The sequence below is a fragment of the Arachis hypogaea genome, chromosome 17 (assembly GCF_003086295.3).
Source record: "Arachis hypogaea cultivar Tifrunner chromosome 17, arahy.Tifrunner.gnm2.J5K5, whole genome shotgun sequence".
Lineage (NCBI taxonomy): Eukaryota > Viridiplantae > Streptophyta > Magnoliopsida > Fabales > Fabaceae > Arachis > Arachis hypogaea.
This window is the reverse complement of record NC_092052.1, coordinates 33453091-33477384: the sequence shown is the minus strand read 5'-3', so window position 1 is coordinate 33477384 and position 24294 is coordinate 33453091. Positions and strand designations below refer to the sequence as shown.

The window sequence follows — 24294 nt, the reverse complement described above, 5'->3', positions numbered from 1 at the left end:
AAGCGTATTATTTTTCACAGAAGTATCAATGACATGATTTTGTATCGAATAAACCAAATCGATATTATCTCTTGGTTGCTGTCTTGACTTGCCTTTGTGTGTTGTGTGCTTTTTGATGAATAGTATCACATGGGCCTTATCTTCTCTAGAGAATGTGCAACAAGGAGAAAGAAATGACTTAAATAAATACACATATGTAGATATAAATATATAATGAAGAACTGAAGAAGAACTTATGGTGGAAAATTTACAAACTAAGCATTAAAAGTGAACATCTGAATATATACATAAAACAGAAGCATTTATTCATAATAAAGGTTACAGCAAGAAGCATTATTTCTTTTGAGTACTTTAGAGGAGCTAGAATAAAATGGGAGAGCTTGAATACACAGTAACAGACACCAAATAATTGCTTATTCTAGCAGCTCTAGAAAACAGACATTAATTATTCTTTTGGTTCTTTTTAGTATTGGCTAGGACAGAAATTGAGAACTACACTTTGTGCAAACATGGAAGCACTTATTCTATTCATTACCAAAAACATTGCACTCTTATTTCTTTCTTTTTCCTTTTCTTTTTCTTTTCTTTTTTCCTCACTTGATGATGCTTCTGGGTTATATAATTTGGATTGCCAAGGAGTTAAACTCTTAAGGTTCCTGAAGAATCATCAACACTGGCATTTCTTTCTTCCTTTGTTTCATCATCTGCTTTCATATCTGGATCATCTACAATAACACTATGGAATTCTTTATCCTCACCGGAAATTTCTTCAAGCGATCTACCTCGTGTTTCCGGAACCAAGAAAGTGCAAAAGAATCCAATCAAATTGACAACTGAAAGTCCCAGGATTGCTTTCTTCATTCCCTCTGTTTTGTTATCTGCATTATCAATATAACCCTGGACCATAAAAGCACCAATTATAGCTCCAGATTTTCCGGCTGCGGCCGATAAACCATGGCAAGTGGATCGGAATCTAGCAGGGAACAGCTCCGCCGGCACTATAAAAGTTGTACTATTGGGTCCAAAGTTAGCAAAGAACAAGGTAACTCCATAAAGTAGAGCAAACATGTGAGGCTTGCCGTTACAGTAATCGGTCGTTATGGCCGGGCTGCAGTTAGATTGTCCCCTGTATTCTCCATAATTGTGTCCAAGAAACCACATAGAAACAGACATTGCAAGGAAGCCAACAAGCTGGATTGTGTACCTTCCAATCTTGTCAATGAAGAATACAGTGCACCAGTATCCGGGCACGGTGGCGAGCAGGGCCACGACAAACATTGCTCTAGAGAGTTCATAAACCTCTCTTATGGCATTCATTTTGGAAGCCTTGTGTACTAGTCCAATCACAGGGTAGATATCTTTCTGTGCAAGTTGAAGGCTATAGAATGCAATATCCAACAAGAACCATGTGCTGGTTGTTCCAAGAAGGTGTAAACCATGCCTGCTTAGAAACTCTGATGAGAATAGTCCATAAGAGGTGCTAGGCGCAGCGTCATCAAGCCGGTAATTCGATTCTTCTGAAGGTATGTCCTTGTCTAGAACTTTCTCCATATCTTGGACAGCTTTCTTGTGATCTCCTTCCACCAAGGCCGTGTATCGCGCAGTTTCTGGCATTTTCATTCTCCAATAATATGTTAATGCTGCTGGAAATGCACCAAACATTAGCACAATTCGCCACAGAAAGTCTCCTTCAGGCTGAGTAGACGCAGCCGGATCAGCTGCGAAATCAAGAGCCGGATATGCTGATAAGAAAAGATGGGAGACAAACATGGCTACGCCTCCAGCCACCAGTATTCCAACTCCCTGCATTGCAAAGACGGCTGCAATGAAGCCGCCTCGAGTCTTCTTGTTCGCATATTCGGACATTATCACGGCCGAAAGGGGGTAGTCTCCTCCAATGCCGAATCCTAGCCAGAATCTAAAGAAGCATAGAGTTCCCACCACACTTTTTGATGTGGAACCAAAGGAAAGGCCTGATGCTAAAGCACAACCAACCATGGTAGCAAGAGTTATTCCATAAACCTTTTTCCTACCAAGCTTGTCTCCAAGCCAGCCAAAGAAGAGTTGTCCTGCAAGCGTTCCGCACAGCGCCACGCCTGTTATTGCGTTGTTCACATTCTTTGGTAGCTTTCCAGGGTCATGACTAGTAGGATCATAGTAGTAAAGGCGGCCGATAAGCTTTGCTACGGCCGTGATGCAGAAGAGATCATAGGCATCAGTAAAGAATCCCATTCCAGCAATTACAATTGCTTTGTAATGGTATCTTTGTGTCTTAGCTTTGTCAAGTTCTGAGAAAACATTTTTGCTTGTCGGTGTTGCCATGGTGATGATCAAAGGATGGTTTTCAACCAGGGAAGGTAGGCGAAAGGACAGAGTAATGGCATGCTTAGTTTATATAAATCAGTTTCAGGTATGTTTCTTACTCACTTTGGATTTATTAGCTGCAAAAATTTGTCATAGTTAACGAATATATCTAGAAAAAAAAAACGTTGGTATTAAAGAAAATCACTTTGTTTGATGTTAAAAGGTTGAAAAAATAAATCATTCTCTTGTGTGTAATTTTGTATACGTGGTTAAGCTGCAATCAGTTAGCACCCTAAGATTGAGGCATTGGCTTTGTTCTTATCTTGTTTGATATTGCTGCTTCCATTTAAAAACCCTTTTTGTCTCTTTATCAGCGATCATTTTCCTAGGTTTTGTTTGGAGTATTGTAGGATGTACAAGAAGATTTGATGAAATCCATGCAAACGTTTCTTACCAAGATAAGCCTTTGAAATTGTTATTTTATTATTCTCATTTTACCCACATTTGCATATGCACATTGTTATAAACAAATTCTAATAGCCGATGTGAAAGCCGATTCTTGGTTAACTAGGTCAATCTGATCACTTCGGTTCAGTTTTCAAAACCATGAACAAATTACTATAGTGATTTTCAAGGAGGAAAGAGTAAATTTGTTATCCTTTTTGTAGTATCTTTAAATAAAGGGTAAAGTACATGCTTTAGTCCTTAAAGTTTAAAGTATTCTATTTGAATCCAAAAAAATTTCATTTAACTTCAATATAGTCCCACCATGAAGTCAAAATTAAATAATTAATAAAATGTCCTATATGACAGAAGTACAAGAACAAAGTCAATAATCTAAAGAATAACTACAAACTCCAGAGACACAAAGACAACTATAGATGCAGCAATACATTTATTTATCATTTTATAAATTTGCTATCTTTTTGTAGTGTCTTTAAATAAAATAGCTATCTGGAAATTGTCACAAAACATAAATCACTACTCGCTATTTATAAAGGCATCATGTAAATCTCGTTCCAATTTTTTTTAGTGCATCCACCCTTGTACAAAATAATTAGTGACATATTTTATATGGAGGATTTGAAGGATTGGCCACTCAAGTCTTCTCTCTCTTTAGACATCCAATGCATTACAAAAAGCAAAGTGAAAAAATGAACCACTAAATAGAACAATAACTTCCGGTGCAAGTTAGTGTACTTAGCGAATTGATCCAAGAATGATTAATTCCTCGCTATATCATTTTACTCAAGTTCTCGTTTTAGAGAGGTATTAATGGAGTTTGCAAAATTAGTTTATGATAACGTGTCATTTGCGAGATTTGGTAACTAAATCAGCGGCAAAAGCTGTCTTCTTCTTAAGCTCTACCTTGTCAGCACCAACTAGTTTTTCTACTTGATTCCCTTCTTTCAGAAAATAAAATGTTGGAGTTGCATTGACACTCCATGAAGTACTTAACTCCTGCATTTTACCAACATAATAAATCTTATTTTCCAAGCCATAGATAAGTTGAATAAATACAATAGTCCAAAAATAACCAAGGCCAGAGAGAGAAAAAAAAAGGGGGGGGGGGGTTCGTTTAGGAAATAAATTTAAGAGCTGAACACAACTTCAAACCAAATAAGATATAAGAGAAAAAGAGAATGAACTACTAAAAATATCCCTTTCTAAGGATTGTAAGGTGAAGGATATTTTGTTTTCTATGTTGGAAAAACAAAGATTTTATAATTTAACTTTTTGTATGATTAACAAATTTTAATACAGTCTTTTTTATATGCGACAAAAAAATACTTTTAAAATTTAAAAAAAAATATTTTATTGCACTAACTATATGTTATATGAAATAATCTATTGGACGACAAAGAATAACCATAAACATAAGTTAATAAGTGTGAAAGTAACAAAGATATTGAGATGAATGAATGAAGATACAAATGAACAAAATAAGAAATAAAAATAGGAAAAGTTAGCGTAGTGTCTATTGTAGAAAAAATGGTAGAATCTTGTCTCAGGTGATTTGGATGTATGAGAAGAAAATCAACAAAATACTTGATTAGGAGGGTGGATGGGATGGAAGCTAAAAAAAAGGACAAAAGAGATTTACACGTAAATATTGTACTATAGACATGATACATGATAGAATATAATAATATCGTTCCGACCTCACCTAGTGAGATAAGATTTTGTTGTTATTGTTAACAAATTTTAAAACAAAATGTCAGTTTACTTTTTTTTTTTTTTGTGAAGTTTTCGATAAAAATATCAAAAATCAGAATCTATTAAAACTAATTTCTTAGATAAAAATATATAAAATATTTTTTTATAAAATAAATCGAGACTAACAAACACTAAATCTAAAATATAATATTCAAAATAAAAGAAAAATAAAGACAATGATAAATTTAGAATTATTCAATTTAATCTCTCAATATGTATGTAAAGCTTAATTTAGTTCCTCAAATTTTAATTGTTTTATTTTTTAGTTTTTAAAATTTTCAAACACGTGACTCACATTGATCCCTGGTAGGGATGGATCTATATGTAATTGTGTGGGAGCAATTGGCCCAATTATATTTTTAAAAAATCAATAACAAGTATATATGGGTAGATAATTGCTTCTATTGTAATAATTTATTTATCCCCACACTTAAAAAAAATCACTTTTAAAATGTATTTATGCTATTAGACATTAATATAATAATAAAAATTATTGTATTATATAAATTTAAAACAAATAATAACAATAACTAACAATAATCTAATTATTTAATTACTTCAAGTTAAGCTTAACTTTTTAAATATAAATGAAATTATTAATATTTAATGTTTTTATAATATATATCATTTATTTACTTTTTATTGTTTTGTTTAATTTAGTTTTGTTTATACATATAATATTATTTTCGTTACAAAAGCATTTATCATAATATTATAAAATGTCAAGTTTTTAATTAAATATAAAAAAATTATTTAAACATTTTCTATATAAAAAAAATATTATTTTATCTATACTTACCTATAACAAAAATTGTGGTTGTTTGATTTGAATTTTTATTTTTTTTATAAATTTTTTTGTCTTTCTCACATAATTTTAGGAAAAAATCTAGACACCAAAAAAAAATTGTAAAAATTTTAAATTAGTTGATTCAAATTATACTCTTTATAGATTTTGTAGCTATTGAGTTATTTTTTGTATCATATAAAAAATAATCAATAAAAAATATAACTTGACGAATATTAAATGCTTGATTAGTTACTAATATTAATAATAAATGTATTATTCATGCAGTATTATTAAAACATTGAAATAAAAAATATTTTTAAATTAATATATTTTTAAAAGTATTAATTATATTTATTTGTTAAAAACTTGAATAAACTAATATTCAAGATTTAAATATTTAAATATATTAATGTTAATATTTTTTATTAATTTGTTATATTATTTTGTCCCTATTTCTAAAATTTTTTAGATTCATTATTGGTCTTTGGGACAATTTTCAACACAAAAACGTTGATGAAACGCTAACATAAACAACAAAATACCATGCTAGAACTTGTAAAACGCACCGTTTTGATCTTAGCGTTTAAATAGTCCAAAAACGATGCCGAATCTTTTAGGAGAAAAAAGTTTTAATAAATACTACTTAAGATATTTTTTTTATTATTGGAGTGTCAAAATAAAAATGATGTTGTTTTACAAAGTCCAATATGGTATTTGGCTATCTGCGTCAATATTCTGTTAATATTTGTGTCGTCAAAAAATTAGTTTAAGGACTACTGTGAGTTACATTCACAAAGTTTGGATATTAAATAAAGATAATTGAAACTTCAGAAACTAAATTGATACTTATGTGTAAATTAAGAGATCAAATTGAGTATTATCCCATGAATTCATGTAGTTATATATATTGATGGTATAGGTATATATGACTTACAGCAAGCTGATCAGCATCCACAGTGAGAAACAAAAGGGAAGAAGAATATGTGTCCGCAAGATGACAGTAGCTTGGCATTATTTCTTTGCAAGGAAGAGACCAAGATGCAACAAAATTTGCAACCACCTAACAATATTAGTAAGTATTAATATTAATAACCCAAGTTAATTTGTTAAATAATCATTAATATATGCAAAGGACTGAAGAAGCTAAAAAGCTTTATTATTTAAGATATACCTTTTTCTTTCTTTCGTTTTTAATTAACGGTCTAATTTTGATTTTTTTTTTTGAATAATTGACTATTTAAATAAATCAATGTAACATTAGTTCTCATTTTTCATCAGTCGTCATACCCCTTTAGTAAGTGAATGAGAGAAAAAATAAGTGGGTAAAGTAATTATCAGTATCAAAAATAATTTTATAAATAAGTTTTTTTTTAATGAAAAATACTAGACTAATAAGTGTATTCATAACCAAGTTCCAAACAAATATATAATAAATAAAAAAATAAAAAACAAAATATTTAAATAAAAACACAAAAATTCTATATAAATAATATGAATCTGTGTCGTTGCGTAAATATATCTTGTGTCTCTGTCATTATTCTAAGACAGTAAAAAATACAACTTTAAAATATTTTACTAAAAATTTGGTCCCATAATAACTTATTAATGTAGTACTACCCTTATCTATATCTATATTTATCTATACTATATACATAGTGGACAGTAATAGTATCGAGTATTATAATACGATTTATTCACATGTCAATTATGCATCATTTATCATAATATAATTTGTTCATGTATCATTAATATGTTATTATTTTAATTAATTTAAATAAATATATAAATTTTTGCTCATGACTCATTTTAATCTTTAAAATTAGAGATCGTAAATCAAATTAAATGTCTCTCAAATAATTTCTCTCATTTTTATTTCATACATTTAAAATTAATTATTTAAATTTATTAATTTCTATTCTATTTTTTATATATTACATAAATATAAATTTTTGTATAAATATTTAAATATTTTTTATTTTGATCATACAATTTTCTATAATAATTTAATATTAATAAATTTTATAACATATAATTATATTATTTTAATAAAATAAATATATAATTGACTAAAATATGTATATTTTTACTATAGTCTAAATTATGCATGTTATCATTAACACTAATTAATTAATAAAAAGAATATTTATATAAAAATTATCACAATATAATTTGTTTGAAAAATATATAAAGAATGATTAAATTTATCATTTATATAAACGTTAATAACCTTTTGTTTTTTTTTTCTTTATTTTTCCTCTTTCTCATATTCATCATCAAAATCAAACCCTCACAAGGCTTTGTCAATAAACCACATATATCATTGGAATTGAAAACTGATTAATGGCCTGATTGACTAATTAAGAAAACAAACAAACGAAACAAAAAAATAATTTGTCTTTCATCGCCAGCTCCTAGTTTCATATTTTAGGTTTCTTGAAATATTTTTTTTTATTATGTAACAAGAATTTTATTTAATTTACATGTGAAAAAATAGACAAAAAAACGATATTAATACCTTTGAATTTATGAACTAAAAAAATGAGAAAAATTATTTTATGGACTAATTTGATTCGTATTTTTTTAATTTTATGGACTAAAATGAATAATAAATAAAAATTTAGAACACCAATTTTAATTTCTTAAAATTATACATATTAAGAACTACAGTTTATATTATGAGTAAGAGCAATCCTAGGGAACTAAAAGGATATTAGCCAAAAATCAGCCAAATATTTTTGGGTGAATCCAAAATCTATACGAGTTAATATATATGGATGTTTCTTCTGTTAAGTATCAGAATATTTTTTTTTCATACTAAATGGATGTTTTTTTATATATTTTTCGAATTTTTTTGTATTGCAAATGTGAATGTCTCTATTTTTTTAAGAATTTTATTTTTTTTAAATTTTATAGATATTTAATTATTTTTGCTAAAATATAATTGAATGTTTCTTTTGTTAAGTATTAGGATTTTTTTTTTTTCATATTAAATGAATATTTTTTGAAGATGGACTATTATTCTCATGTTGTTGTTGTTATTCAATAGTTCCGCCACTTCCCATATTACCCCTTCCATATTCAATGACAACTGAGCCACATATCCCTCTTCTTCCCCTGACAGCATGGTTGTTGTGGAAGAGGCTTACAACATTGGCCATCACACGTAGGGCTTTTCCACTTGAAGCATATAACAAGACACCTATTCCCATCACACTTTGCACTTTGACACTTTGAACATACCAACACACACCTGCATTTGCATTTAGAGTTTTTGCATTTCTCGCACCTGTCACATTTGCCCTCGCATTTTGATGAGCATACAACCACACATTTGCAATTGCCCGAACAGTTGGTGCACGAGGACGGCAAAGGCGATGGGAGACACAAAACGGCACAACATTTGTTCTCCTCCTTATTCTTCACCTCTTCTACTTTAAGAATCGCCACATACTTGGGACGTCTTCGTTGATCTCTTTGCCGCCGCCAAATTTATCAGCGTTGACCTCGGCATCTACCTCTCTCTCTGGGATCGAAAGTGGACTTCGTGTTGAAGTAGTTGTCTTAGATGCGCTTGTTAAGGACGTTGCGGAGAGCATGGAAGTCGCCGGCGTTTTCCAGCAATATTGGTGAAAGAGAGAGAGAGGTGTATATAATTGTTGGAGGTGGGTAAGTTAATGTGAGAGAGAAGAGAAAAGCTTTTATAGATTTTAATTAGGTTTACTTAATTAATTTTAAATTTTTTAAATTTTGAATTTAAAAATTTAAAATTAATTATTAATATAAATTAATATGATTTTATTTAGTTTTTGGCTGATAATATTTTGGTTCCATATACTTTTCCTATGAGTAATGAACAAATTATGTTAGGATAATATGATATATGGTACTATATATTGTTTATATAAGCATGTCATGCATCACTAAGGTAGTGTTTGTTTTGAGGTACTGAGATACAGAGATTGAGATTCAGTATCATGTTTGTTGGTTTAGAGATTGGTACTAAAATTTCTGACTATGTCCCTAAAATTTTAGTATTTCAGTACCTCTAAAAAGTGGAGACACAGGGACTAAAATTTTTAAAGATGAAGACTAAAACTTTAATAACATTTTATACCAAAAATACCTTTATTTCAATTAATTAATTTCAATTTTATTCTCTTTACAAATTAAATTAGAATTTCATTCTTATTTCAATTTCTATCTTCCACTTTGCACCAAATAAAATACTAAAATTTATTTCAATCTTTGTCTTTAGTCTTTGTCTCTTAATTTCAGTCTTTCTATTTCTATCTCTCCACCAAACACTGTCTAACAGACATATAATCTCTTTAGAGGAATGCTAGGGGGTCAGCAATTTTTATAATTTGTAGCCATCAAATAACCATCAAAATGGTTATAATGGTATGAAATTGATGTAAAATTTCATCCAATAACTCACTTTTCTTTGTTAATTATATGCTGACCAAAATTTAACAAAATTGTTGGCCCTAGACTTTTCCATCTCTTTATTCTACATAGTTGCATTGAATGCTGTTCTAATACATGATATTGACTATTTATATAACCATGCCATGTCAACAACATGGTGTTAATAGAAACTATATATTTGAGGAGCTAATGTGAATTACACAATGAATTTAAAGTCTATATCAAAACACTTTAAATTTTAAGGATGAATTTAAGTTTGTTCAAAAGTCAATTTAAATATTAACTCTGCTCTTATATAAATTGCGCCAATAATAATATTTTTAATGAAAAATGCTTACAAATCGTTAAAATTTATTATTTTTTTGTCATCACTTTTAGTTATCAATTTAATTTTTTTAATTTAATAATCTAACAATATATTTTTAACCACACTTTTAAATATTAATAAATGCTGTCTAAATATAATAAATTCTGATTTTTTTTAGCATTTCTCATTGTTAATTATTCCACACGGATTATATAAAGACTTACAATCTTGCCGTCTGTGCTGGCCTGAGCTAGCATTGTTTCCCAAATTTGCATGGAAGTTACGTGATGCACGTTTTTGGAGGAAACCTCTCCAGAATGGCTCTCACCACCATCACCTTCAGATACCTGCACAATTAAATCGACTAATTAATAACAAAAGGACAGAAGACACAGAATGGAAATAAAATCAACATTGTAATTTGTAAGCGAGATAATATTTAATTTGATCCCTAAACTTGCATGTAAGCCTCAATTTAGTTTCTAAAGTTTTAATCGTCTTTATTTAGTCTTCAAACTTTGCGAACATAATTTATGTTAGTTTTTGAAACAATTTTCAACCTACAAATGTTAATGGAACACTGTCATGGACTGTCAGATGCCATACTAAACTTTGTAAAATGATGTCTTTTAATTTTGGCACTCAAATAACTCAAAAACATCATCATAAGTGGTGTTTATTAAAATTTTACCTAACAAAATAAGTGATACGACGCAGTTTTTGAGCTATTTGAATGCCAAAATCAAAACTGCATCATTTTACAAGTTTAAACGTGACATCCGACTGTCTATATCATCACTCCATTGATGTTTTTGTACTGAAAATCGTCTCGGAGACTAATATGAGGCATATTTATAAAGTTTGAAGATTAAATAGAGACAATTAAAATTTCAAAGACTAAATTGAGACTCGCGTATAAATTTAGGGACCAAATTGAGTATTAACTCATTTGTAAACGTACAACTCTCACATTTCAGCTCGTCTCAAAATTAAAATAACAAGTTTGATGAAATTAACTGAAAATTTTGGTATGATGGGAATTACTATGGATGAGTTTGATAAGTAATAACATTCATGAAAATTTTTACTCTATAAGCTTTATGAAAAGTTTCGCCTCAGTTTTACTCTTTAACCAATATATCTTAATGGAAGAAATAATAGTAAGAATTGAATAATCACTGAATTAAAAAAGATATCATTAACGAGAAACAAGCTTTTAAAATCGTGCATATATACTGTGATATACAGTAAAAATGTGTAGAGGATACAGAAAGAGAGTAAGGACTACGAGCTTCCTAAATAAAAAAAATATTCAATTTGATTCTTGATCTTTATTTTTATAGGACTGATTAGCTCTTGTATAAAAAAATAAAATACTGACACATGGACTAATCAATCTCATAAAAATAAAACTTAGGAGTCGGGTTGGGTATTTTTTTTAAGAATTTCGTTATTTTTTGAGATAATTATCAGAAATCGTTTATAATTTTTCTCTAAATAAAATATAAGGCTAATTCTACAGAATTTATTATTTATTGTTAAATTTTTGTCAAACTTATATTTTTATAGTAAATTTTAAATATTTAAAATTTATTAATTTTTATATTAATAAGATTTAAATTATAATTTCTTTTTTGCAATGCTAGATTTAAAAGTGTACATGTTCGAGAAGTGGATTATCGAAATTGAACATGATTATTAATTCCATCCTTATTTCTAAGTGGCAACGGTTGGAAGCAGTAGATTATCTTTTTTAAATTAGATTAACACTAAATCAAATTAAATTAGATATATAATAATTGTTCAAAATTGAAATATAACAATCGTTTAAAATAAATTTAATAACTAGATTGAAAATTAAAACTAGACTGATATAATTTAATCATTATAAATTATATCAATTTTATTTTTTTAAATTGGTCCAAATCGTATTATAAGCACTATTTTTTTTCTCATTTATACTGTATACATATATATCGTTTACATATATCGTTTACAGATACATATATACAATTATACATATGGGATATATTTTATTGTGAACTTTTCATATCTCGTTTGTAAATAAAATCTACTTAATTAAAATATTATTTATTTTGTTTACGCTATAATACAATTTAAAAACGTAAATATTTTTAAAATTATATATATTGATAAATAAAATATTTAATTTATTTATTTATATAAAAAATTTTAACCTTTAAAATAATAAAAAAATGCCAAAAAGACTGTCTATATAATTTATAGAAGTGTATAAAGTGAAAGTAAAAGCATATAAATACCAGTGTCTAATTAATAGTTTGTAAATTTAATTTGGTGTTCTAAACACGTAGAATTTTTCTATACCAAAAGGGCTAAAGTGTTTATGCAAGTTTAAAATCTGAAACAAAAGAAAACCATACCAAAATCCAAATTAAAGAGAAATTTACCTTACAGCACAGAAAACATGATGGACAAGCAAACTTGAAGCTTGGGAACTTGGAGCTTGGCAACTTGGAGTAAAAGGAGCCCATTAAGAAATTATAACCTTATTGCAGGCTCCTAAGAAATTAAAAAAAAAAAAAAAACATGCAAGGAGCTCTATTAGACTCATAAAAATCCAAAAAGGTGAGCATTCTTTAAACATGTTTATATTAATGAAATTTTAGTATTTATACGTTCCATATAAAATCCTTATTAATTGTGAATAGAAATAATAACATGTATGCAAAGGAGAGATATATACCTATGATGAAGCATTATTGTTGTTTCTATCTGCTGCCTTGTTCTAAAGCAGCTTGATGCTAGAATATACTTTCTTCTTGTTTCATATATATGTAGAGAGAAACAAATAAACATGAGTTCATCTCAGTGAAACAGATTAAAAGAAATATTGTTTCTTACATCATGAAATTGTGTGTGATAAATTACTACTCTAATCTAATCTCCTTAGGCAATATTACAAGTAAAATATTTCTCTCTTAATTTACAAAAAATTAAACTAACATTCTCTAACATAATATGATAATGATGATCAAAGAAAGGGTACAAGAAATTATATGAAGTTTGCAACGAACAATGTAATGTATCCTATTTGCAAGGCATGACATCTCATGTTAAATCAGATCTTCAGAACAAAATACAAAAAAAAAAATTAAGTGGAAATTAGAAAGGTAAAAGAAGAAATTATAAGGATCAATATGATTATTACAACGTAACGAAAAGGGTTTAAACCTTTATTTGATCATGTGAATGAATTAAAGCTAAGTCGTCAATGACCCCTTCATATTCACAATTTCTTGTCGAATTCCATGATTCAGCTCAAATAATTTGACAAAGTTTTAATTTCTTCATACACATAACAATAATCTGCATAGAATCCTAAGAAACAAATAGAATTGAGAAAATTGATGATACTGTTATTGAATGCAAAAGGGGGATCTTCTTGTCATTCATGGACCTTGGAAGGGGTCAATGGCAGAAAGAAGAGAACCCCTTTTTTATGTAGCACCTTTTTTTCTTTCATATTTATCATTTCACATTATTTTCTAAATTATCATAAAGATTGAAAAATAGTAATAATATATTACTTATTATCTTGAGCTTTATTTGTTGGTCTGATTGAAATAAAGCAATAATCTTTTATAATATATTTAATTAGAAAATACATCGTTTTACACTCTTTCTCCCAAAAAAAAAAAAAAAAAAAAGAAAAACAAACAAACAAAATAAAATAAAACAAATAAGTTTTACACTTATCTCTTGCATTTGACCCACGGTGCCACATCAAACACTTTTAGGAAATGGCATAGCTTTCTTGTCGTTAGTTTTTTCTTGTTAAAACAATAAAAGCATTCTTGCATCTTCTAAAATCTAAACCCATATAGCTTTCTTTTATATTACTACAAGATTTAGATCGCGCTAGCTTAGGCTAAAATAATATAACATAGCTTTTATATAAGAAATAATCATTTAATAAAAAATTAAAAATAATTTAGATTTTGTTTTTGTTAAGTTATTTAAAATTATTGTTTAATTAGAGTCATTTGTATATGTTAATTAATTGTTTACATTTATAAGTCAAAAATAACCTTTTACAAGATTGTTCCTTTGTATCTTATTCTCTAATTATAACAAATTTCTCTCGTTAAAAGAAATAAAATAATAATAACTTGTTAGATAGATCACTACAGCATATTCGATCGCTCGGTATTATGGTTCTGAAAATCGGACTGATTAGTTGAACCGATCTAACCAAAAACAGGTCATAAAACAGTTTGGTCTAGTACTAATAACCGCTAGAGAAAAAATCCTTTAAAAACCGTTAAATCGGTCGAAAACCAATCTGTTGAACTGGATTAGTAATAGTCCGGTTCTAAGAAAACAACGTTGTTTTATTATTTAAAAAAAAACAAACAAAACCAGCCCATTCATGAAACACCCCCCTTTTCTCCGAATCGAGGATCATTTGTGCACCCATTGACCCCTTCTGAAGCAAAGCAAAGAGAATTCTAGCTTTAGGTTCCTTGCCGCCGCCATCCCCAGGTTCTCGCCGCCTCCACTTCTTCCTCTTCTCCCTGTCCGGAACTTAGGTAGCTCGACTCGTCGTCCCCATCTTCCCTGGCTTCTCTATTCGTGGCTTGGAGCAGCTCGCCGTTGGATCGCCGCTTGCCGTCGCCTCGCCTATCGCCGTGGTCTCGCCGTTGGGTCGCCGGTTGCCATCCATGTCTCCGTCGAAGGTTAATGATGGCTCTGTTTAATTTTGCTTCTAGTTACTGATGACTTTGTTAGTCTGTTTAATTTTTTTTCGCATCTTTTAATTTTGCCATGGTTAGTGGTTACTGATGAGTGATGAGTGATGGCTCTGTTTAATTTTGCTTCTGATTATTGATGGCTCTAGTTAATTTTGCTTTGCATCCGCTTCTTCCTTTTAATTTTGCTATGACTCTGTTTAATTTCGTAATGCTTGGTTCTTCTTGTTCTTTTTAATTTCTGGAATTTTTGTTCAAATTTTTGTGTAATGCACTACAAGAAACATCGTTAAAATCGACGGCCAAATCGACGGCTTAGCCGTTGATAATATTAATTTTCGACGGTAAAATAAACGGCGGAGGTGGTCGCTATAAAGCTTGTCGATTTTTCAAAATTCTAATAAAATCGACGGCTTGCCTAGCCGTCGATAATAATTTAATAAAATCGACGGCGTTACTGTCTATAATATGAGTTTGAAAATTTTACATTCTTACTAAAATCGACAAGGTTGTCGTCGATATTTGATTCAATAAAATCGACAGCGTTTTCGTTCATTATATGCTTACTAAAATCGACAACGTGACTGTCGATAGTTGATCCAATAAAATCGACACAGTTGCCGTCGATTTTATTATTTAGATACCGACAAATTCTTTGTCTATATTTAATTTTTCTTGTCTATTTTAAAATTAAAAAGCGACAATCATTCCGTTGATTTTAATAGATATATTTTAATTATTTTTTCTATTTGAAAAATAGTAAACAATTAATGCAAATAAATATAAAAATAAAATTTATATAGAATATAAATAACAAAACAAATAAACTTTTAAATATAAAAATAAAATTTATACTAAATATTAGATAATGAGTTTACAAACTTATCAAAATAATAAATAATCCTCTAACATAAAAGACTCAAGACAAAATAAATAATTAAACTTAGACTTATATTCGTTTAAATTGAAATCCACTAATAATACAAAATATTCAAAGCAAAGTAATTAAATAACCTACTCATACTCGTCTAAATAATCATCCGAGTCATCAAGATCGTCAGAATCATCCAAGTCTAAATAACCTAGGCTTCCCCTTTCGGCCTCGGTCTCGGCCACGGCCGCGGCCGCAATCTCCGTCTCAAACAACCATATTTATTCCAACTTTTCAAATTTTTTGATGTGGGGGCTGCTTCTCAATACTGTATTAAAAGGTAAGACAGAAAATTAATGAGATTAATTTATCTAAAAACTAACAAGAATGGTTCATGCAACTTTGCAAAGGAAAAAAAGCAGCTCCTATAGTAAAATTTAAAAGAATTCAGGTATAATTACAAATAAAATTGCATAATTCCAATAATCAGTGGGCTAACACTAACTGTGATTCATTCATTACCTTGGCAACAAATAGAATAGTCTTCAGTCTTCACCAAAAGCATCTAAAATTGGTTGTGTAATTTTCTCAGCTTCTTCCTACCATTAACAATGACGAGGAAAGGAATTAAGTCAAAAGAGTTTCTTTCTTTGGAAATAAAGTAGAAAAGTAATTTGAACAAAATTCTAACCTTTTCAGGATTTTTCTGATCATCAATGTATAAAAAGTAATCCTCCACAGGAGAAGCTACAACCAAATCACTGGAAAATATAAACCAAGGATTAATACACAGGTTAGTTCAAGTTGCAGAAATGGACCACAAAGTAGGATATTGAATTGTGCATAGAGTTACTCTAATACACTATCATTTAACACAAAAAACTTAAAAATGAGAGCCTATTATCACCAAGAAACTATCCTCTTTCACCTTTTTTTTCTTCTCACTCCTTCTATCACATGGAACAGGGCCAAATTGAACTTCACAACTATCTTACAAGTGTCTATGAAGAGGGGGATGCAAGATTCACCTTAATTACCATGATTCAAGCACTAAACCATGCCAAACATGGGGTTGACATCCTATCAGGCACTCAAGTAAGCACTAAACCAGGCCAAATACGTTGGACTTTTAGAGTAGTGTGATTATTATTCCAAGTCTTAGTTGTTGAACTTTTATTAAGGATAATAAATATGCAGAGCATACTTGTTCACTTTATCAACTTTATTTTCCTAAAATCTTTCAAATTTTAATTTTAATAATATTTTTTAAAATATAATAATTACATAATAATCACAACATAGTCCAAATAAAATGACCACTTATATATAAGGCTAGCTCTTTAAAATAAGAGGAGAAAAATTAATTAAAGTTACCTAAAAGTCTAAAATATAGACTTTAGGTGGGTTTAAATGCCAAATATAGGTATATTTAATTAATACTAACTAATTTTCTATTTTTGATATTATGCTAATGTGTGTGGGGATGTAGCCAGAAACTATGTAAACCTTACTTAACAGTTAACACCAACGTAATATTTGAGGGCAGGAACAACTTTTCATCAAATTATTATTATTTAGCACTAAATGAAGACTTTGAAGTCACATTATTTTTAGTTACACATATAATGAAAGTTCAAGAAGCATACGTAAGTAATTTATGGGAATCACGTTGTTACCTTTCTTATGCAATTCACATCCATATACATAGATAATGAAAAGAACAAAAATCTTGCAGAAGGCATCTATTTTCTATAGTATACATACATATATAAACATAACCAAAGCACAGAACTAAGCAAATACTTACCAAATACAGTCTCAAAGGACATCATATGATATAGGATTTCAGGACCATATAGAAAGATGTAGTTAGATTTATCATTTCTGCACGTGAGAGTATGAAATGAGAAAGAAGATCTATATCTATATTAGGAGAATCTATTCTATTATGTGCATAAAAAATCACTACACAATACCTTAATTATTCAACCCCACACCCCTTCACAACTTTTCTCTTAACATAACTGCAACAACAGACAGAGGAAAAAAAGTAAATTAACCATCAACAAGAAGGTATCTTACTCAATTCACAAACACACAAATACTTCATTTTTGTTTTAGAAGTTAGTCTGAATGTATTTTTTAACCTTTCAAATAGCTTTGGTTGTTGATAAAAATTTAACTAACAATAATGAGTAATCTCTTCCTCTAAATTTAAATGGCTAATAATCTCTTCCTCCAAACTTAACTAACCTTTCAAATAGATGACTAATAATTCATTTCATACTATATATTTCAACAATATTATTTCTTTATTGCAATCCATTTAATATTATTTCTGCACTCTCAAGTCTGAATCTCCATCTATATTTCATTATTCTCATCACAGAAACTAAAGCATTATTTATCAGTTTAGCTTAGCTGCAAAACATAATTGCTATAGCAAAAAAGTTTATTAGCTTTCTATTATTACCTTCTAAAAGGTAGCTTAAAATAATGACTATGAGCAAAGTGTGGCACATATATAATTAGCTCAACTGTTCACATTATTTTTGTATAGCAACAGATTTAATTACTTTATCATTCATTCACCTTCATGGACTCAACTCCTTGTAGTTCTTGGCTTCAAGCCTTGTTCTCTCTCTTAGCATTGGTTTGGGTCTTGAGCTGTTGTGGAGGTGTTTGTGGAGGGACCACCCCAACAAAAGTGAGCAGCTTCTCAAAGGTGGAGGATGCTGTGAACTTCCATATTTATTATGGCCAGACCTTCAAAGTCATTAAAAATGCTATTGATGGCCAATCTAGAATCTACAATAATATGAGCAAAACATAGCACTATGAATATAGCAATCATTGTACCCCTCCAGTGCCAGCAGCCATTGCAAGAGCAATGAGAACACTAGCTTTCTTTAGAAAGCTTCATGAATCAGATCCTGATATGCACTATATTGGGAGGCAATGGCTTGAGAACAAATTCCTGCAGTGTGAACCAAACTACCATGATTGTATAGTTAGTCATGTTCTCCAAATGATCAATGCACAACAGCAAACAGTTCACAGCAGAGTCAACTACACATTTTCCAACCAAAGCAAAAAAGAACAAGATTGGGAAAGAAGCCAGCAAAAAAAATTACAATTGAAGTTTCGTTGCTTCATCCTGATTGGCAAAACAGAGGTCTATATTGCCAGACTCCAATAACTTCATAAGTGGTGGCTTAAATTTCCTCACCATCTTGTCAAAGAAAAGAAGTATTAGAGAACAGTTAGCTTCATTAATTTTTTCATAGAAGAGAATAATAAAAGAAGAAGAAAAACAAATTGTGGCGGTTAGTACCTCAAAACTGGCCAAATCCAAAGAAACAAGAAGACCTTCCTGTTTGGCCAAAGAGATTGCTGCTTGAATAACTTCCAAATTGAGAATTGCATACCTCAAAACCAGCCACAAGTGCTACAAAAAAGAAAAAAATGTGATTGCTTCTTTATAATACAGAGGCATTTTAGGAAACCTGTGTAAAGAATCAGTGAAAACTTACTCTTGAGAAACTTCGATGCATTTGGAAATGTCTTCAATAGCTGAGAAGTTTCAGAAATAAATATATGAAAATGATTGATCACATTTAACAAAAAATCATGCTTTGTAAGAAGAAACTGATGCAACAAATAATTTTAGTAGAAGAACCTCGGGTATCTTCTTTTCTTCTACAAAATTATTGATTAATCTCAGACTGCAAGAGATGATTCTTCCCTGAAAATTTTTTATTGATGAAAAAAAAATCAATTGAAGAACGAAAGAGAGAGAGTAACTGATTTTGATTGAGCACGGTCAATTGAAGGCAGCAGCAACAACGGCACAGAGAGACGAAGCGATTGATGAAATGTGGTGAATTGATTATGCTAACTAGGTTTCAGTGATGCGATTGTTATTAACAAATGCAAATTCAGAATTTCATTATGAAAATAGTAGATACAACAACTGCAAAAATAAGTATAATAATCAGAGAGACTGAGAGAAACTTACATGAACAGGATGGCGCGGCAGCAGGCTCGGCGGAGGAGGAGAAGAAGAAGAAGCTCTGCTCTCTGACGGAGGACGGCGGGTTTTCTCAATCGTCGGAGAAGAAGAAGCTCTACTGATCTGCTCTCTGCCTCTCTCCGTGACGGTGACTTCCTCTCTGGTCTCTACTCTCAAGCGTTGGAGAAGAAGAAGCAGCAGCAGCTTCACTCCAAACTTTGAGTCTGTGGAGGTTTGGGGTTAATGTTTGGGAAATTGATTGAAACGGAGGACGCGGGTAATAAACGCGGGCATAATTTTTTGTTAGATAAAAATCGACGGTAAGTTGGTCGATTTTAGTTAAAACAAAAATTAACATATTAATCGTCAATTTTATATAATAAATTTAAACCGTTCATCCTATTGCAAAAGAAAATCTCCATCGTTAAAATTTATCGACGACAAAAATTGTCGATATTTTAATTATTAAAATAGACAAAAGATCCGTCGATTTTAAAGAAAAAGATTTATCATCCGTTCCTTTGTCGGCAATGTGATTGTAGGAAAAGGGTGTTGAAAGTTGCTAAAATAATAGACAGCATTGTCGTCGATTTTAATATTTTATTTTTAATAATTTCTTGTAGTGAGATCGACTGTTTCTATCTATAATATAAGTTTGGGAATTTTACATTGTTACTAAAATCGACAACGGTGCCGTCGATATTATTATATAAAATCGACGCCATTCATGTCGATTTTAATTTGAAAAAAAGCAACGCCTTCAGCGTCTATTTTATACATTAAATCCACACCCTTCATTTTATTTAAGAAATCAATCTGAACTGTTTAAATTTATCGACGGAAAGGTTGTCGATATTTTAAATATAAAAATAGACGCCATGTCCGTCGATTTTAAAATAAAAGTATTTTCACCATCCGGTTCGTTGACAATATGATGATAGTTAATAGGAATTTAATGCATCATAAAAAAATCGACGAACATGCCATCGATTTTATTATTTTATTTTATTTTTTATTTTTTTTTTAAATATCGACAGCAAGCCGTCGAAAAATATCGACGGGAGAGATAGCCGTCGATTTTTTGCGTCGATAAATACGCTTTTTCTTGTAGTGATGTTTTGTAATGTTTATTGCTATTTTGTAATTGCTGGTTGCTGGGTGCAGATTTAGTGTTATCACTGTTTTGAAATGTTTATGTACTAATGTTTGTTGCTATTTTGTCATTGCTGGTTGCATGTTAATGTAATTATTGGTTAATGTTTTGTAATATTTAGTGTTATCACTGTTTTGTAATATTTATGCTGAATGCTGGTTGCAAGTTTAGTGTGATTATTGATTAATGTTTTGTAATATTTAGTGTTATCACTATTTTGTAATGTTTATGCTGGTGTTGAATGCCAAATGCTGAATGCTGATTGTTGATGATTATTAGATTTCTTGCTGTATGTGCCGCTGTTGTTTTTAATTTCATAAATAATTTATTAATTTCAATTATGAATGATAATATTAATCAAGAAGCAATTGGTGATAAGTTGATAACAATGTAAGATTAATAATTTGCATGTCAATCCTCTTATTCGAATGATGTTGCTAATCCTAATCCTCCAAGTTCTAACAATAGTCAGTTACAAGGTTCTTCTAATTTATGACGAAAAATAGATTTAGCTTGAAAATATATTGCTCTACAAATAGTGAATGAAAAATGGTTTTTTCGGTTAAACTACTGGTTGAACCAATAAATCAGTAATTAGAGCGATTTGATGATTGGTTCGGTTCTCAAAACCTTACTCGGTATTATGGAATTTATCATTGGAATTTATTTGACCATAAAAACTTTGATAAAAATATATTATCGTTTAATTTTTTATTTGATGGTAATTACCGTCAGCACAATCGATGCTAATTAAAAAATTATAAAATAAAATAGTGATAAATTACTGTGAATTTTTTTAGTGTTATATATCTCACTATAAAGTCGACACTAAATCTAAAGAACCTGAATAAAATAAAATTTAAAAGAATAGAATTTTTTTATTGCCGAATAATCTCATGCAAAATCCGACGATCACGGCAGACTAATTTTGAAATATAGTTGGATTTTTTTATAATTATCTTAGGTATAATCTAAAAATATTACTCTATTAATTAATTGTTGTTAAGTCTATTAATTGAATTCATTTTCAAAAAAAAATTCTATTTAAAATTAATCGATTCTTATATATAAATAAAATAGAGATATATTACTAACGAATAATTTTAAATATTTTTAGATATTATTTTTATATTTACGAATAATATCCAGATTTTTTTTATGAGTGCATTATATGAGTTATTAAGCTTGTTGTATCATTAAAAATGAGTATTCACATAAATTCAGTTTTTGAATGATCTTCGAAAAATTTTAGTAAGAAATATATAGATATAAAAATTAGTTTTGATCTACGTGAAGTTATTCTTGTTTATGTTTCTATTAATATAAATATAAACAAAATGAAAAAAGTTTAATTATTCTATTAGTTTTTATAATTTTGTCAAATTTTTAATTAAGTCTCTATTTTTTTAATTAAATTTTTAAACTATTTTTTTTACTTAAGCCCCTCCTGATAGTAAACATTATAAAAAATATTAAATAAAAATAAATTTATTATTATACTCCTCATTTATTCTTTACAAATTATTCATATTGAGTAGGTACTCTTTCTAAATTCAGTAAATCTTACAATAATTATCTTAGGTTCCTGAACAACAATCAAGTCTGTCAACAAAATTCACATAAGCATATACTAACAAACAAACAAAAAAAGTATTTTCTTGACTTCCTATAATTTGTTCAGCGTGATTTATAAACAAAAATAACAGTTTATCATAAAAATAGATGACAAAATCACACCTAAGAGAGGATGAAGCTTCAGCACGAATTCTTTTGACTTTTAATATAGCATGTACATTAATATAATTGACCATTAGAATTTACAATCAAACTCATAAAGAGTCACATTTTTCTTAAACAATTAAACCAACTCAAAAATTATGGTAGTAAAGAAGGTTTACTTCATCCATAATAATATAATCAGTTTCAATAATACCTTCCATTTTAATAGTAGCACCATACTAAGTAAAAACCTAAATGAAAAATTAAATACAAATAAGAGCAATAACAATAACAATGATGAAAATAGAAGAATAGTAGAGTATGAATTTGAAAATAAAGCAAATTTGAGTCAAGTGAAAAATTGAGCCAAATTTTGGGGGTAAGTTCAGTGCCTAAAATATCGGCATTTCTATTGAGAAGACGAAGGCGAAAGAAAGTATCATTTCCAACCTCAATCCTGAGCTCGTTTTCTTTCTCCAATTTAACCTGCTGCTTCACCCCTGAGCTCAATGCACTGCCACCGTGCGTTATCATCATTATTATGCTATCACAATACACAGTTCAAAAGGAAATTTGATTTCACTTATTTATATAAAACGATTCGATTCTAATTTCTACTCGAAGATTTTTGCTTCATCAATCACTCGTTCATTGTTCTACAAGTCCCTAACACATAAGAAAAAAGATTCCTGAGTGTACAACAATGACAACATAACCAATAACAATTAGGAGGAAAACAAATTACAATCGGCAAATAAAAGGATTTTCACAGAACTCAAAACTCTAAACGGTGGAAACTGCGGTGCTGCAAGTAGTAGCGATGAAAACTGTTCTGGACTTGGCGTATGGAGCCCCATACCGCCTAACGACGACCCGGGTCCCAAAGCCCAAAATATCCCTATGGCCCAAAGTGGCTAGAAAGTCGGGAATCTCTAACTAATATTCAAATTCAAATACTTTTTTTTTTTTATCTTAGTCAACAAGATAAGATAAGATAACAACACAAACTATATAATGGGAGCCAGAAACTCCCTCGGGTACGTTACACATTCCTAACCCTTACTTACACCTCTTAGATCCATTTTGACTTGAGTATCGGAGTGTCTTTGCAGGTACCACCCCCGTCGCTCCAGGAATCCGATCACATCATCACCAAGACTGGCGAGTCCTCGATCCTTCCTTCAATCCATACTAGCAAAGTCTTGTATATTGGCTCTATCTGTGGGGACTTGCCAAGCCTTGGCAACATGACGGATGAACACGAAAAGTGGTTTTCAAACCAACACCATGAACTATACCCGTGAGTCTCCAATCCTTCCTTCAACTCGTACTAGGGAAGTTTTGTACAAAAACCAAACCTGCTCGTAATGGCATGTTTTGTGAAAAAGAGAACGAGGAAGCACGACTCTGGTGGAAAAATTTCAGCAAAAACACCTTCAATGGTGGCGATAACAAAGGCGAAGCGACACCCCTCAAGCAATGTTTCAGTGGTGGATTTGAGCTCAGCTGACGATGGTGTGCGCAACGAGGGGACGAAAGAGGGAGTGAAAGAAAATGACAGTGAAAAGGCTAATTTTGTCGTTTTAAAAAATCGAAGGGAAGAGATAATTAGGAATTCAAAAACGTTAAAGTATCTTTAGTTTAGGATCGGAATATTCCGTTAAATCAAATATTTTTGTCACGATAGAGACTTAATTGAAAAAAATAAATAATTCATGGATTTAATTAAAAGGAAAAAAGTATAGGAACCTAATTAAAAATTTAAC

At 29.9% G+C, this 24294-nt stretch overlaps 3 protein-coding genes and 1 long non-coding RNA gene across 23 annotated transcripts; 1 reads left to right on the top strand and 3 right to left on the bottom strand.

The window, feature by feature from the left end:
• Positions 1-523: 523 nt before the first annotated feature.
• On the bottom strand, positions 524-2376 carry LOC112762436 (low affinity inorganic phosphate transporter 8-like). The gene has a single exon (XM_025808272.3). It carries the CDS (start codon positions 2320-2322, stop codon positions 640-642), a length of 1683 nt encoding a protein of 560 aa, XP_025664057.1. The 5' UTR covers positions 2323-2376; the 3' UTR covers positions 524-639.
• An 889-nt stretch (positions 2377-3265) lies between these two features.
• Positions 3266-13400, bottom strand: LOC112762437 (thioredoxin H9-like). 2 transcript variants are annotated; one of them, XM_025808273.3, is made up of 6 exons: positions 13257-13400; positions 12769-12840; positions 12473-12584; positions 10268-10390; positions 6243-6368; positions 3266-3765 (listed from the first exon to the last, which is right to left on the bottom strand). In XM_025808273.3, the coding sequence occupies exons 3-6, from the start codon at positions 12554-12556 to the stop codon at positions 3613-3615; spliced, it is 486 nt and encodes a 161-aa protein (XP_025664058.1). In that variant the 5' UTR covers positions 12557-12584; positions 12769-12840; positions 13257-13400; the 3' UTR covers positions 3266-3612. The 2 variants fall into 2 exon arrangements, with proteins under 2 accessions (XP_025664058.1, XP_072078802.1); XM_072222701.1 differs by having other exon boundaries at positions 12769-12843; positions 13257-13390.
• A 1054-nt stretch (positions 13401-14454) lies between these two features.
• LOC112766251 (uncharacterized) lies at positions 14455-16864 on the top strand. Its single transcript, XR_003184215.3, has 2 exons — positions 14455-14761; positions 16611-16864. It is a non-coding gene; the product is annotated as an uncharacterized lncRNA (long non-coding RNA).
• Positions 15602-19957, bottom strand: LOC112766250 (uncharacterized). Of its 19 annotated transcripts, none has more exons than XR_011875127.1 (12): positions 19663-19957; positions 19324-19389; positions 19178-19217; positions 18979-19092; positions 18779-18876; positions 18504-18638; positions 18221-18410; positions 17621-17668; positions 17452-17528; positions 16336-16405; positions 16167-16243; positions 15602-15972 (listed from the first exon to the last, which is right to left on the bottom strand). XR_011875127.1 is itself a non-coding variant. In XM_072222703.1 (12 exons), the coding sequence occupies exons 3-6, from the start codon at positions 19196-19198 to the stop codon at positions 18554-18556; spliced, it is 318 nt and encodes a 105-aa protein (XP_072078804.1). In that variant the 5' UTR covers positions 19199-19217; positions 19324-19389; positions 19663-19957; the 3' UTR covers positions 15602-15972; positions 16167-16243; positions 16336-16405; positions 17452-17528; positions 17621-17668; positions 18237-18410; positions 18504-18553. The 19 variants fall into 19 exon arrangements, 18 of the variants coding, with proteins under 18 accessions (XP_072078804.1, XP_072078816.1, XP_072078813.1 ...); XM_072222703.1 differs by having other exon boundaries at positions 18237-18410; XM_072222715.1 differs by having other exon boundaries at positions 18504-18621.
• Between the last annotated feature and the right edge of the window lie 4337 nt (positions 19958-24294).